Source organism: Cnephaeus nilssonii, assembly GCF_951640355.1.
Source record: "Cnephaeus nilssonii genome assembly, chromosome: 13".
NCBI lineage: Eukaryota > Metazoa > Chordata > Mammalia > Chiroptera > Vespertilionidae > Cnephaeus > Cnephaeus nilssonii.
The window spans coordinates 20,552,749-20,567,240 of record NC_137084.1 but is presented as its reverse complement, the minus strand read 5'-3'; the positions used below and the strand labels follow the sequence as shown (position 1 = coordinate 20,567,240).

Here is a 14,492-nt window from a genome sequence, read left to right as displayed (position 1 = left end):
AAATGCCACAGTGGAGATGTCGGTAAAAGGGGCAACTAACATCTTGTTTGGGTTCATTTTAATCCATGTGTAAGATCACCTGGATGCTTCTTGGAGGTGGGTGGGCATGTGAGTGTTTCAAAAGGGAAGGTAAAACTGAAGACCACCTCTAAAATCTGTTTTCCTCTACCAGCAAATGGGAGGGGATGCCTTTTATTGGCAACTGACTTTGAGCCTCCCTGACTTTCCCTGGTACCTCTGAATTTTCTGACACTTTTTCTTTTCTACCTCTCAATAGTGTATGTACGATGCAGCTCCTTTCAGTTCCTGGCCAGAGTCAAGCCAACTGCCTTTGGAAATAATCTACCTGTGACCAGTGAAGAAGTGTTTCTAGGAGATCAGTGTCCTGTAACTATGGTATATCGAAGATTTTATGAGTTTCTATACCATACCAGTGATTGTAACATTCAGCTTGAGGTAATTACCTGCCTAATTAAATCTTCAGAGACTTTCAAGCTCACAAACTGTATGTCATAGTTTTGGTTTGGGGATTTTTTGTTGTTGTTTTAGTTTCTTTTTTTTTCTTTTTTTTTAGTAATAAGATAATTTTTTTGCCAAATGTCATATCCAGACGATGAGCAGAGAAGGAAGGTAAGAATGCAGTTTCCACTTGTCAGTCAGTTGTACCTTCCTTTAGAGCAGTGGTTCTCAACCTTTCTAATGCCGCAACCCCTTAATTCAGTTCCTCATGTTGTGGTGACCCCCAACCATAAAATTATTTTTGTTGCTACTTCATAACTGTAATTTTGCTACTGTTATGAATCGTAATGTAAATATCTGTGTTTTCTGATGGTCTTAGGCAACCCTGCTAGCGGTTCTCAAACATGAAAGTAAAATTTTAATATTACTTTTATGTTTCTATGAAAATATTAGAAAATTGATGAGAGCTAGTGGCTGGGCAGATAAGCTAATAGGAGAGTTTCAATTACATTAAATGAATATTGAGGATAAACAAAGAAAGCATGCACTGGTATTCACTATGGCAAGAGATTAAATGAAATGATGAGAAATAAATCTTCATATTATCTGTACCACACTGTTCACACTTCCGTAAAAAATGTTATTTCTGCCATACCTGGTTTTCTCAGTGGTATCGGCCCGCAGACTGAAGTGTCCCGGATTTGATTCCGGTGTACCTCAGTTGCAGACTTGATCCCAAGCCTCAGTCAGGTGCATGCATGCAAGAGGCAACCAATTGGTGTGTCTCTCTCACATTGATGTTTCTTTCTCTCTCCCACTCCCTTTCACTGTCTAAAAATCAATGGGGAAAAATATCCTTGGGTGAGGATTAACAAACAAAAAAAAGTTATTTCTGAAGAACGTATAGATCTTTTTTAAAGTATTCTTTATAACTAGATGTATCTCTTACTCATCTACCATTCTAAGGTAATAGTCAGTATCTGAAGGCCTAGAATCTAGAGAAAAGTTTCTCAAAATAATAAATTATAAACGCTTTCTTGATAATTATGACAGCCTTGAGGCAATATTATTTAAACTCAGTGGCAGGTTCTCTTACCTCCTGTGAACCATACCCTATAACAGATGTTAATTCTTCTGGCCACTTAGAAAATGACTCTCTTTCCCACTGGGAAGATACATTTTAGTATGTGCCCATTTCTTAGAGATGTTGGCTGGTCCACTAATTCCTAACAAAATCTTTGTGTCAATTTATACATTTCCTTTGTTTCCTCAGGTCCTCCCAGGGAATCATCTCCTTTTTACATCTGAAATCACCTTTAAGTCATTGTCCTCTGCTCTTAAAGCTTCAATACCTGTGGCCTGTATGGTGCCTTGGTGAGTCTACCAAACTGATTTCGTATCTTCTCAACCCTTTTTAACTGGTTAGGGGAGGAGAGAGAGCGAAAGCTAAGAGATGAAGTTACTAGGCAGGATTGACCATGAGAATCTTACTGTCTTGACGCAGTATTATTCTGTGTTCTTGGTCTTTCCGCTCTGCTACTTATTACCAGTGTGACTTTGGGGAAGTTATTTAATAATTCTGTGCTTCAGAGTCCTCATCTTTAGAGTGGAGATGATAGTGCCTATTTCACAGATTTGTGGTGAGGAGTAAATGGGATAATGCATGTAAAAATATTAAAACAGTTCTTGATTTATAAAACACATGTAGTACCTGGTGACTGGTGCTATCATTGCATCAGTTAATTCTCTTCAATGTGGCATAAAGCTGTGTATACAACTATTAGGTATAACTTCACGATTTATTTAGTAACTCTTAGACTGAGAAAGCATCTTGTTGTAATTATGGTGTTCATGTTACGAATTCTTTCTTATCAAGACCAACTGGGAATATTAGAGGTCCTGATTAAATTAATGAGAGTAGACTGATCACTATGAATTATAGGCTAAGGAGAGACGTTTACTAGAATACTAGTTTTAACTAGTTAGATGTTAAATATTTTAACTTTCTCCATGATCCCTGGATAGAACTCTTATTGACTCATTGAGACTGCCCTTTATAGATGATCTAAGATCATTCGATTTTAAGTAATGACTTCTGATCAGCTCATAGAAAATCTGGTGGTATTTTGGGGAGAACTTTCTCTTATATAAAGCTTTCTAGGTTAAGTTGTTAAACTAATAACTTATTTTCTAAAATGAAGACAGGATAACAACACAGGTTGAGGTTCTGAACTTCAATCACCAGGACTTGCATAGATATTAATCTCATTCCTCATTACCATCTTTTCCCTTTCTGTAGCAATCCAGCTCCTGTAAGAATAAGCCCAGGAAATGATGCAAATAAACAAGGTGACCCCAAAAAAAGATCAGGAACAGCAACTTTATGCATTGGGGAGACAACTAGAAACTTAAGGTAAAGTTACTTAAAGTACATAGACTAATGAGGTTCAAGGATATTTTATAACAGCAAACAAGATTTTTACAAGGAAATCATATAAATGCCTGCACTTCCAATTCAGGAAAGGCTTACTAGGAGTGTTGATCTTTTTGGCTGCCCCTTGTGTCTGGCATTAATTGGCATATTAATTGGCATTAACCAAATCAACTCAGATTGTCCCTCAGGAGCCATGAAGGATGAGGCAATAGACAAAACATTTTTACCAAAATCAACATCAATGGAATATTGAATATGTTATAAATTTGATACCAAACATAGAATGTGGACTTTGATAAGATAGAGAGAATCCATGACAATGTGCACTAAGAAATATTTTAAATTCAGACTCCGTCCTTAAAGGATTAAATGCCTGCTTGTCAGGGAGTAAATTACCTAAATTGTATGAATTTCCTTTTCTGGACAGCTGAGAAGGGAAATTCCAAATATATGCAGATATGTATATTATGAACTTGGATGTAGCTCTCTCTGGAGAGAAGTGTCTGTACACTAGAGGGATTAAGCACTTTTAAATTTTTGAGGTGTGTTAACAGATGCTATATCATATCAGATATAAATTACACATCTCTGATATATTTTATGGTTAAGAAAAACAAAGATACTTATATTGCTAGACATATATATATAACTTGTATTAATGATTTTAGAACATGATCCAAAACATTACCTCTTTGCTCCCTCCCCTCTGTACCTCTCCCTAAGGTTTAGGAACTAGGTGCTCTAAGACAAAAGAGACAATTAGACTGTGCGGATTCTGATCTTTTTTCTCTTTGCAGAGCAATGGTCAATTTTTCTACCTTACAAAATCACATGGTTCATCTAGCTCCACCTGAGAATTCAGAAGCTGATATAATCCCTAAAGTTGTGATTGTAGAAGGATTGCATGCTAGAAGCCAGAATGCTGTTTGAGGATCTTCTTTGTTATCTTAAATTTTTTTATGTTTTTTATGATTTTATTTTTAATGGAATGGACCTTGGTTGGTTTACAATCTTTTACTTAGAAGGGTCTGCCTCTCCTTTTAACTTTATAAGGAATTATAATAAAATATTAGTGGCCTGGTGCACAAAATTCGTGTATGGGGGGCGGGGGAAAGGAGGGTGCGCATTCCCTCAGCCCAGCCTGCACCCTCTCCAATTGGGGACCGCTGGCTCCTAACCACTCACCTGCCTGCCTGCCTGATCACTCCTAACTGCCTCTGCCTGCCTGCCTGATTGCCCCTAACTTCCAGCCTGATCTCACTTGATTGCCCCTAACTGCTCTCCCCTGCCAGCAGTCCTCCAGGCCTCCATGCTTCCCTGTCTCCCTCTTCCTCTTTCCCAGCTGGGAGGGGGTGGGGCCAGTGGGGGCCATTCCACCCTCTGCCTGCCCTCCCTTCCATCCAGGCCTCTTCAGGCCCAGTCTGTTTTGTTTCCTCATTCTGAGAGAGGCTCCGAGGGTGAGCTGGGAGGGAGAGAAAGAAAAGGAGAAAAGGCTGTGAACTGGTAGGCGCTGTGTGTGCAGTTGTGAGTGTGAGTGTCGACTCCATCTCCCTCCTCCCTGTCTCCGCTGCCACAAGTCCCCACCCACCAGAGCCTGCTGGGCGTTAGGTCAAGCCTCCGGTCGTTGTGGATGTGATGGACTCAGAGTTTTTATATATTATGACTAGAGGCCCAGTGCACGAAATTCGTGCATGGGGGGGGGGGGTGTTGTCCCTCAGCCCAGCCTGCACCCTCTCCAATCTGGGACATCCCTCTCACAATCCTGGACCGCTGGCTCCTAATAGCTCACCTGCCTGCCTGCCTGGTTGGCCCAAACTGCCCCCTCCCTGCTGGCCTGGTCACCCCTTACTGCCCCCTCCTGCCGGCCTGGTTGCCCCCAACTAAAATACACATCACATTTTGAAGATTTAATATGAAAAAAGAATGTAAAATAGTTCATTGATTTTTAAACTATTTATTACATGCTAGAATGATAATAATTTGAGTTAAATAAAATATATTAAAATTAATTTTAAATATATATATATATATATATATATATATATATATATATATAGCACATGTGTATATTTCTAAGACTTTACAAATGATGTCATGAAGCATCCATCTTATATAAAACTGCTGTTTGAAATTTTAACCCTGCTATTTGGCTTCTGTAAATGCTTGCTTGCTTGCTTGCTTGCTTAAATAAGGAAAATAAGACTACTCCCACTTCAGATAGGCCATTAAACCTTCCCAGAATGAAATGATCAGTGCTGGCACCAGGCCAGGCCTTTGGTTGAGGTCTCAAGGCCCCAGCATATAGGGGCTCTTTAAGAACTTGCAAAGGAGGCCAGAAACACCCCATATTTGGGAGACAAGGTAAAAACATATAAATAGGGAAAGTTCCTCCATATTGGGGCCCAGAATTTGAGAGACATTTTCCTCTGGACCCGTGCGTAATAAATGTAACTCCATCTCTCTAAATATTGCTTGGTTCTTCTCCGGTTTTCTGTAATAGTCAGACTAGATAGATATAGCATTAGGAAGACTTATGCCTTATTCATTGTATCTGTAACATGAGTTGATATTTAAACACATTTTGTTCTAAAACAAAGACTCATAGACACAGACAACAGTGTGGTGGTTACCAGAGGGAAAGAGGAGGGGGAAGAAAAAAGGGAGAGGTTAAATATAAGGTGATGGAAGGAGATTTGATTTGGTGGTAAATACACAATGCAATATATAGATGATGTATTCCAGAATTGTACACTTGAAACCTATATGCTTTAATTTAACAATCCTAATAAATTTAATTTTATAAATAAATTAAAAACAAAAAACACATGTGATTCTAAAATTTTTCTACAACTTAACTCATTTAGACATTAAAAGAGTCCTAAGGATGTAGATATTATTTTATTCCCATTTTATAGATAATCAAGTGATACATGGAGGAGCCACATAACTAGTAAATAGCATGCAATCTGAATAGAATCAGACTCTGAGATAAGGGTTCAGAGCTCAATATTGGTTTAAGAGGAGGAGATTAATACAATAACTAATACTGAGGAGGGTTCCTGGTGTGAAGATGTGCTTAATTAAGTGGCAGATAGGAACACCACTCACTTGCCTTTCTGGAAGTTCTTTATCAACTATTTTTTCCAACCTCAGTTCCACTCACAAGAGTTTAAACTAAAATAATTCTAATGCATAAACTAGTGATCGTAAGTGATTTATTGAACAGCTACTTATAACACAGTGAGTGACAATGACCTTCCACACCAACCTCACAGCTTAGGCTATATTTTGAGTTTAGCACTCAGACATCAAGAAGTCTACCCACAAAGACACAGTATGTTTTATTTGTAACATAACCTCCACATAAGAATTATATACAGATACATTCTTATCATAAGAGAATATGCAAGGGCTAAATTGCCACTTTGCTGAAAAAACACTTTTTAAAAACAAATGAAGCATTAGGCACTACTCCAATCCATCTAGAAGTTATTCCAGATGACTTCTCAGGTGGCATAGAAAAGTTTCAAAATCTATAATGATTGATTTAAAAACTAAATTTAAGAATGCTATAGCAACAGACTTATTGAGATTGCCACAGCATACACTAGAACACAGCCATGTTTGCACTCTCATAGACTAAAGAATGAGGCATTTTAAGTAGAAGTGATTGATGGGATGGTTTCACCTGCAGAAGAAAAAGACAGGTAGTTAATGAACAGCTGCAAAGTAGCTTCCGACAAATTTGGTAAACACACTGATTAACACTTTGACCAGTGGATATTGAACACCTACTATGTGCTGGGTGTTGGAGGAAAAGGTTGAGGAGATTGAGACACTTGGCAACTTTTACTCAAGTGACCAAGCACTATTTAAAGTTAATAATTTGAGCACCAACCCAGATTATGTTTAAATCAGACTGGAGATTTAGTTAATTTGGCATGATAACTGCAGTGAGGGAAAACTTATCAAGAAGACCACAACCTTTACAGACACATGGAAGTAGCACTTTTTCCAAACATGATTGTAATTAATGTGAAATTTATCACATAACTAGACACTATTTAAGTCAAAAAAAACTGATTAGCAGAGATTTAAGTTTTGTCATTCCTTATATCATCGCTGTCATATATTGCCAGCTCTAAGGATCCTCACCAAGGGGTCTTGAAAGTATGGAACCCAAGGCAATCCAAACAGGCAAGTGTTGGTTATGTTCCAGGAAAGGCCAGAATTGGCAGAGGGAAGATCATTTCCAGAGTTTGTAAGACCTTTGTCAACAGTGCCTGGAGTGGTATCTAAGTATAATCTAAAAATTTTAAAGAAGAGAAAATTTGCATATCAGGTTAAATTTCAAAATAATCATTAAGTTTCATTTTGACTTAACTGATTGCCATCTATGCTACTTAAACAGTAGTAGCTTTACCACCACCACTACTGCCCTTTCCCCTATTTGATTTTTTTTTAGGAATAACACAATTAAAAATTCCTCTCTTCCCCTCCCAACACTCTACCATTGGGGAATCTATTCCACAATTGAGAATGTTAATTCTGATAGCTTTATGCAGAAGTTCCCAAAGGCAACTCTCATACAGCGGAAGTCCTAGATCTTTTCAATTTCCCATTCATAAAATACATACTAGAATACTAAAAGTGTCATTTCATTGATCCTTAAGGTATAAAAAAGTTTAGTAAGTTTTCCTGAAAGCCATCCCAATTTAAATAACCACCCTAATTTAAAAAAATTTTTTTTAAACACTTTTTTTCCAATCCAATAATGCCCTTCAATTGTACAGGTTTTTGTAAGTTACCAAAATTAGAAAACATTGGGTCTTATATAGAAGAAAAGAATTATACAACTTAGGTCAGGGTTAATTTTTTTAAAGGCTTGACCTTAAAGAACAGATACTGAATGCTTTTGCTACCATTCCTATCTTTCCAAGCATCTCTTGGTCTTCAGAGGGGCAGCTATGTGACGAGGTATGTGTTTAGGCCCTGACTCGTCATCTCCTAAGTACATGATCTTAAGCATTTCAATTTCCTCTGAGTTTTATTAACCCACTTTACCGTCATAGTGAGAAGGCTAACCCCTATTTTGTAAAACTACTGTTTGGAATTCTCTGCTGTTGTTTTAGACAGACTCTTATTCTAAAAAAATAACTTTGCTTTCTAGCCTGCTTTAGCCTGCTTGAATAATGAGGAAGATAAACTTAGCTGTCTGACCTTGTAGGGCAGAGACTAGATATGCCCATAATTTCAATGCCATGCCAGGTGCATTTTTTAATTGGATAGAACTGTGTTGTTTTCAAGGCCAGCAGCGAGATAACCACTAAGTGCACATAGGGCTGGCTCCTTAATAAAAAGGGAAGTTCTGCTTGTAGCCTTGCTTAGAATTTGAATTCATTTTCGCTAAGCCAACTGCGGTGAATAAAGTGTGACTCCAAACTCTCCGGCATTGTTTGATTATTCCGGTTCTCTGTAACAATAGTAGGATTCCCCAAAAGCAGAATCTGACAAGGAGATTTCTATATGGATGATTTATTCTAGAAATGCTCCCAGTAAGGCAATGGGGGAAGTAGAAGAGAAAGGTGAAGATAACAAAAAGGTGCTATTTCAGGCAAAGTCCTCGCCTCAGCAGAACCTGCTAGAGAGCTCCAAAGTCAAATCCTGCATCACAGTTTGTCCTTGAATCAGGCAACAGAGCCAGGCTTTCTTTCATATTCCACTCCACCATGGAGGTGGGGGAATTTTGCAAATTCCTGGGCCCAGTTGGGATCATTAAAGGCCAAAATCCACAGAAGCAAGGTGAGGGGCACACAGAAACGGTGAGGGCAACCCAAGGGGACCTGGGCACTGCGGGGAACGGGCTGTAAGCTGACACGGTCCTTGCACCTGTAGGGGCTAGCAAGGCTGGCACCCTCCCCGCACAGATTTCCCAGGCCTGTTTGGATGGCAACTAATCAGTATAACGAGAGCAGCCCCTGCCTACAGAGCTTTCCCAGGGTTTGTTTATATGACTGCTATCAGTAGGATAAGAGCTACTTTCATTGCTTACCAAGAAATATGTATCCAACTAGTGAGATTTATTGTAACAAGAGACCTGTCCTTCAACTTATCCCTCCAGTAGTGATTTTAGAGAAACAAAGACTGTTTTTCCTTGTGAGTGATTCCCTGCTTAGTGTCTTATGTATAAAAAGCACTGTATTACTAATAAAAGTTGCCAGAGCTTCTCGAGAGCTGTGGACCTCCCGAATCCCGCTGTCCTGTCTTTCTTTCTCTTCTCAAATCCCACCTCCCTACCTCAGCCCGGTTCAATCGTCAGGCTGGACCTGACAGGGCACAGCATCTGCAATGGCCAAATGACACAGTTGAGTATTTCATTGGATGAAGGAACTATACAAACCAAGTCATTCCAGGACTCAAACCTAGCTGAACTTCACTTTGCAAACATTTTATTTTTAACAAGCAGTTTTTAGAAAGCAAACTGTGAACCAGCTAGTCCATTACACTCACCTGGGAACAAGACACATTAAAGGGATTTTTCTAGTGACTCCTTCGCGTATGATGGTACAGTGGAGAACTGAATAAAAAACCACTCCATAGGAGAAAACCTAGTGGGACAAAAAGGCCTGTTTAATACCATCTCACACAGGAGTTTAAATGAAATTTGAACAAGAAACAGATCACGTCAAGATGTATGATCTTTAGATTAAAGTCTCTAAAGAGACCACCAAGAAAACACCAAATCTGGCTCTAGACCATCAGTGCAACCAGTTAGCATTTTTGGAAACTGAAATCGTGAATTGCCAGGCTAGAAACAAGGGCTACAACTTCTACTTAATAAATTTACTCTGGGATTTGGCCTTCAAATGTTACCACAGTGCTAGGTCCCAGGTCTCTGGAAAGAGTAGACAGAGAGGCACTTTTATTTAAAACCATAATTGGAGGATTGTGTTTTCTGAATACATGCTTATTATGGAGACTTCCAAATACACTGTGTAATGGCAAAATAAAAATCTCCATAATCCTAACACAGGATAGTCCTTTCTCTGTTAGACAGCAGCATGACCTATGGTAAACTGTTAGCCCTTTTAGTTTCAATTGCTTACTACGAAAATTAGAAATAAAACCTTCTTTCCAGTGTTTCTAGATTTCAAAATATACAAGGACTAAAGATGATTTATGAGTGCTTGAAAGTCATAATAATATATACATCAATGTATTCCCCCCGCCCCCAGCTAAAGGGCCAGGAGCTATTCAAGACCAAATTCTGGGTCCCATTGGTCTTTATCTTAAAAGTACTAAACCCAAGTCTCATAAAAATGATCAGGTTCTTCATCTTGTTACAGAATTTACCAGGTGACCGAAAAATACACAGGAGTACCAGAGACACGGGAAAAACCCATTTATTTTCAGATGTTTTGCATGTACTATTACAGGACTCGGGGGAGACTGTTTCTCTCCAAATCCTGAGCAACCCAATATGGAGGAAGCTCTCCCTTTATACCCCTTTCGTTTCTTTGTCCCCCTAAATAAGGATCAGACTTCCAGTCCTTTCTCAGGCTTTGCAAAAAGCCCCGTGTGTTGGGATGGGGGCGTGATATCACACCTAAAGGCCTGGCCTGGCGCCAGCGCTGATAACCCCATCTGGGGGTTGTGTATTGTTCATGGTTTATGGCCTCTGTAAAATGGGAGTAGTACTTAGGTATACAGGTCTTTAAAGACCAGATATTTAAGGAAGGGGCAGTGACTAGACTATGGGCTAACAGAAATGTGCATTCGGTTACTGGCACAGATTCAGATTGCTAGCCCCCCAAAAATGTCTTATTTTCCCCATCAATCTTTGACCTTGACCATACCTATCTTGCACTGACTCTAAGCACAGTGCCATGGCAAAGTAAGATCAGGGAGTTAGTTTATTATTTGAAATCATCACAGCTCTTACCTCTTTCTGAATCCCACAGTCGGTGACAAGGTAATTAAACTCATATCCCTTCTCAGTTATGTGTGTGACAGGACAACCAGTTCCCAGAGACACTGAATCAGAATGCAGAAAGTGATCTTGACCAAGTAGAGTCGGTTCAACCACAGCCCAGAATAAAGTAGTAGTACATCCTACGGACACTGTTGAAAGAACACCCCCCACCCAAGAAAAAAAATTCAGATAAAAGTTTTAGTCCTAGAGGACACTCAGAGAAAATTGGAGCATAGCCTCTTACTAAATAAGTAAATAAATAAATAAATACACCTTGGAACACCCTTGAGAGATGCAATGTGTATGCTCAGGTGAAGTCCTAACAATTGTGAGTGAAAAATTAACATCAGGTCAGGCTCATGGAGGCCTACCTAGCAGGGGACAATCTTCATCTCCTCCCAGCATCATTTCCCTAAAAACTATAGAGTTAAGCTTAATGTGGGATGCTGTCTCTGCTTCACTTGCTGTGGGACTGCCCCTGGACTAGTGTTCGGCCTTGGATCTACAGGATGAGGCCAGTGTAAATGATCAATGGGACAATTCTCTGTAGTTTCTGGCCCTTATTCATAGCAGCCAAACACACCTTTTTTGGGTGAAGGGACAAAGGAAATCGTATATTTGAGCAAGTGCTGGATCTGCCCATGAAATGAAGATCTGTACGTGCTGTGTCTCTTGCCCTCTGTCCCTTCTACAAAGCAAAATGGAGATCGTCTTAGATTAAAGCCTACTCATGTCTGGTGAGTCTGTCAGCTCGAATCGTTATCCACAAGTGTGGTGCCCCATTAACTCTACTCCAGGAAAAAAAAAATCTAGGTTTTCAGATAGATAAGCAAAGAAGGTCTTAAAGATAAAGCTACCCATCATTATATTTTCATGATAAGGAAATACTAGAAGTAATAAAATTTCCATGTAAAATTAAGCTTACTTTCTATCCAGTGACTTTTTTAATAAAGAAAAAAATAAAAGTTTTCATAAGTAAAGATTACTGTAAATAAGGCACAGGCAGAACACAGACAAAATCGGTGGGTTGCAAATGAAACAACAGATATTAACAGATAACTTTATGATTCAGGAGAAATAGGAAGTGAGAAGAGAAAGAATGGAGAGCTTTGTTTCCATAACCTGATTTAGAATTAACACACAGTCAGAGGCAGGTAGCTGGATTATGAGCAGATCAAGGTGGCATTTGGAAGAGTACCGTAGTCTGAAACTTTAAATAGGGAAATCTTTTTCCCCAGATGGGATGGTGGAATAGAAAGCCACATAATGGGAAATACCTGCATCTGGAAGGAAGCATAAAATTAGCTCTTTCCCAAACATGAGATAAACTAGGTAAATCATTTGCTTTGGGGCTAGGGATGGCAAATAGGAAAGCATCACTACTACAGAAGTTAGAAAAATAGAATGGCAAGTCACTTCTACTGAAAGCAGCCAACAGTAACAGCCAGAGAAACTACACCTGCAGACAACAAAACAGGTACCTGATGTTTGCTCAGAAGCAGCCAAAATCATGCACACACAAAAAGATGATTGTAACGCCACAAAATCCTTCATGATTTTGATCGTCAGCTCCTAACCAATGACCCTGGAAAAACACAGGAAATTGGAAGCACCCAACCTGCTTTGGGTAATTTTATAGCCAATGCCAAACCCAGCTGACTGCATTTACAGATTACTTTGTGCTGATTGCTTTTATTTTCTGGGAATACGTATTGGATTTTTCCTGATTGCTTAGTATCTGAAAATATGGAAAGTACGAAGAACAAAATAAAAAATATTTATTAAAAGTGGCCATATTTTAATATTTCAAGAAAGACTTCTTTCTCCGTCCTGAATCTGGACATTGTCATGATCACTCCAGCACTGGAATCAGAGGTGCAAATAAAATGCCACCTGTGACTCCTCTAGGCCTTCTGAACTTCCTGGGGAAACAAAATGTTCAGGAGTGTCAATGCCTGTTTATAAATTGTTGGGGAATGACATTCAGGGAGATATTTCAGCCTGTGGTTTTCGAACTTGAGAGGCATCAGAATCACCTGCTGAGCTTGTTGAAACACCATGGGTTGCTGGGCTGTGTCCTGAAGATGCTTATTCAGGGCTGGTGTGGAGCCTGAAAATTTGCATTTCTGAAAGTTCCCAGGTGAAGCTGATGCTACTGAAAAGGAATTTTTGGACTGGAACCCGGATTCTTTGTCCGCCGGAATCGAAGAATGAATCCACAGTCAGAAAGTGGTATAGCAAAGGTGGAGGTTTATTGAAGAACAAGTACAGACTCCCATGTGGGGAGAGGGAAAGAGTCCCACAGAATGTACTCCCACATGGGGAGGGGGGAAAGGTCCCGCTGAGTTTTTTTCCCCCTCCAGTTTATAAAGGCTGCAGATCTTTGTGCCTTGACATCTCCTCTGACTGGCCACTACTCCCTTGAACTGGCTACCATAGCAACTCCTGGGCTCAAAGGTTTAACCCTCCCCGCCCTCCTTCTTTATTGTTTTTCTATTCCCTTTGGGCTTTCTTATTCTCTTTCTGGATGAAGGGCTTCCTTCCCTTTATTTTGTAAATATAGACCTTTGTCTGTTCCCAGCTCCCTCATTCTATGGAAATGTAACTGTTGCAGCTTTTCAGCTCCCCCATTCTATGGAAATATACCTTCCACTGCTCTGCAGCCTTGTCCTTCCTCCATGGTCCCCTTAATTTCCAAAATTTCTAAAATTTCCTAAACCTGTCCTATTTTACCCCTAAAATTCCTGTTTCACTACTTGTGCCAGAACCACACTCTGAGAACCTCTGACTCAGATACAGTCCCTTAGAGAGCACCCCAATCAATGGCTTCCAAACTTCAGAATGATTATCAACATTATCTGGAGTGCTATTTAAAAGTAAGGATGTTTTAGCCCCACTCCAGTCCAGTGGGATTTGTTGTAGCTGGAAGTTTCAGAGTACATAAGAATCACTGCAATTTGTTGTCAAATTTCTTGTCAACTTCTTGTAAATTTCAAGAGTCTAACCTAGAGGAACAGAGCCTAGGAATACACATTTTTAACAATTGCCCCAGGTGATTCGTAGTGGCTCCCATTTTGAGAAACCTTGAGCAGAGGTCCTCACGACTACTGATAATTAAGGAAGCAAGGCAGGCCTCCAATTCTCCTCCAATTATTTTCACTTCACTTTCATCTGTTTTATAGTAGAGCCTTTTAAAAAACCACCCACATTAGAAATCCTCTGTGTCCTTTTATTTGAAGTGTACAATCATAATTTTAACTAAGAAATCAGATGTGCCTAGAGGCTACTCAATAAATGTCATCTTGGATGAATCAATGAGGAATAAAAAAGTGAATCCAAACCTTCGCTTCATGGATTCTCCTGGTATTTTCAACATCTAAATGATATAAACACTGTAAAACATTTGTGCTGGTAGTCGTGGTCTTTTGAGGATCTGGAATTGTTACAGAGAACCGGAATAATCAAACAATGCCGGAGAATTTGGAGTCACACTTTATTCACCGCAGTGGTTCTTAGAGAAAATGAATTCAAATTCTAAGCAAGGCTACAAGCAGAACTTCCCTTTTTATTAGAGAGCCAGCTCTACATGCACTTAGTTGTTATCTCGCTGCTGGCCTTGAAAACAAC

General features: G+C 39.4%; 1 protein-coding gene across 1 annotated transcript; it reads right to left on the bottom strand.

The window, feature by feature from the left end:
* Positions 1-6,577: 6,577 nt before the first annotated feature.
* Positions 6,578-12,419, bottom strand: OOSP3 (oocyte secreted protein family member 3; the record flags this gene model as incomplete). The annotated part of the gene is made up of 4 exons (XM_079788053.1): positions 6,578-6,581; positions 9,404-9,501; positions 10,836-11,014; positions 12,347-12,419. The coding sequence occupies 4 exons, from the start codon at positions 12,417-12,419 to the stop codon at positions 6,578-6,580; spliced, it is 354 nt and encodes a 117-aa protein (XP_079644179.1).
* Between the last annotated feature and the right edge of the window lie 2,073 nt (positions 12,420-14,492).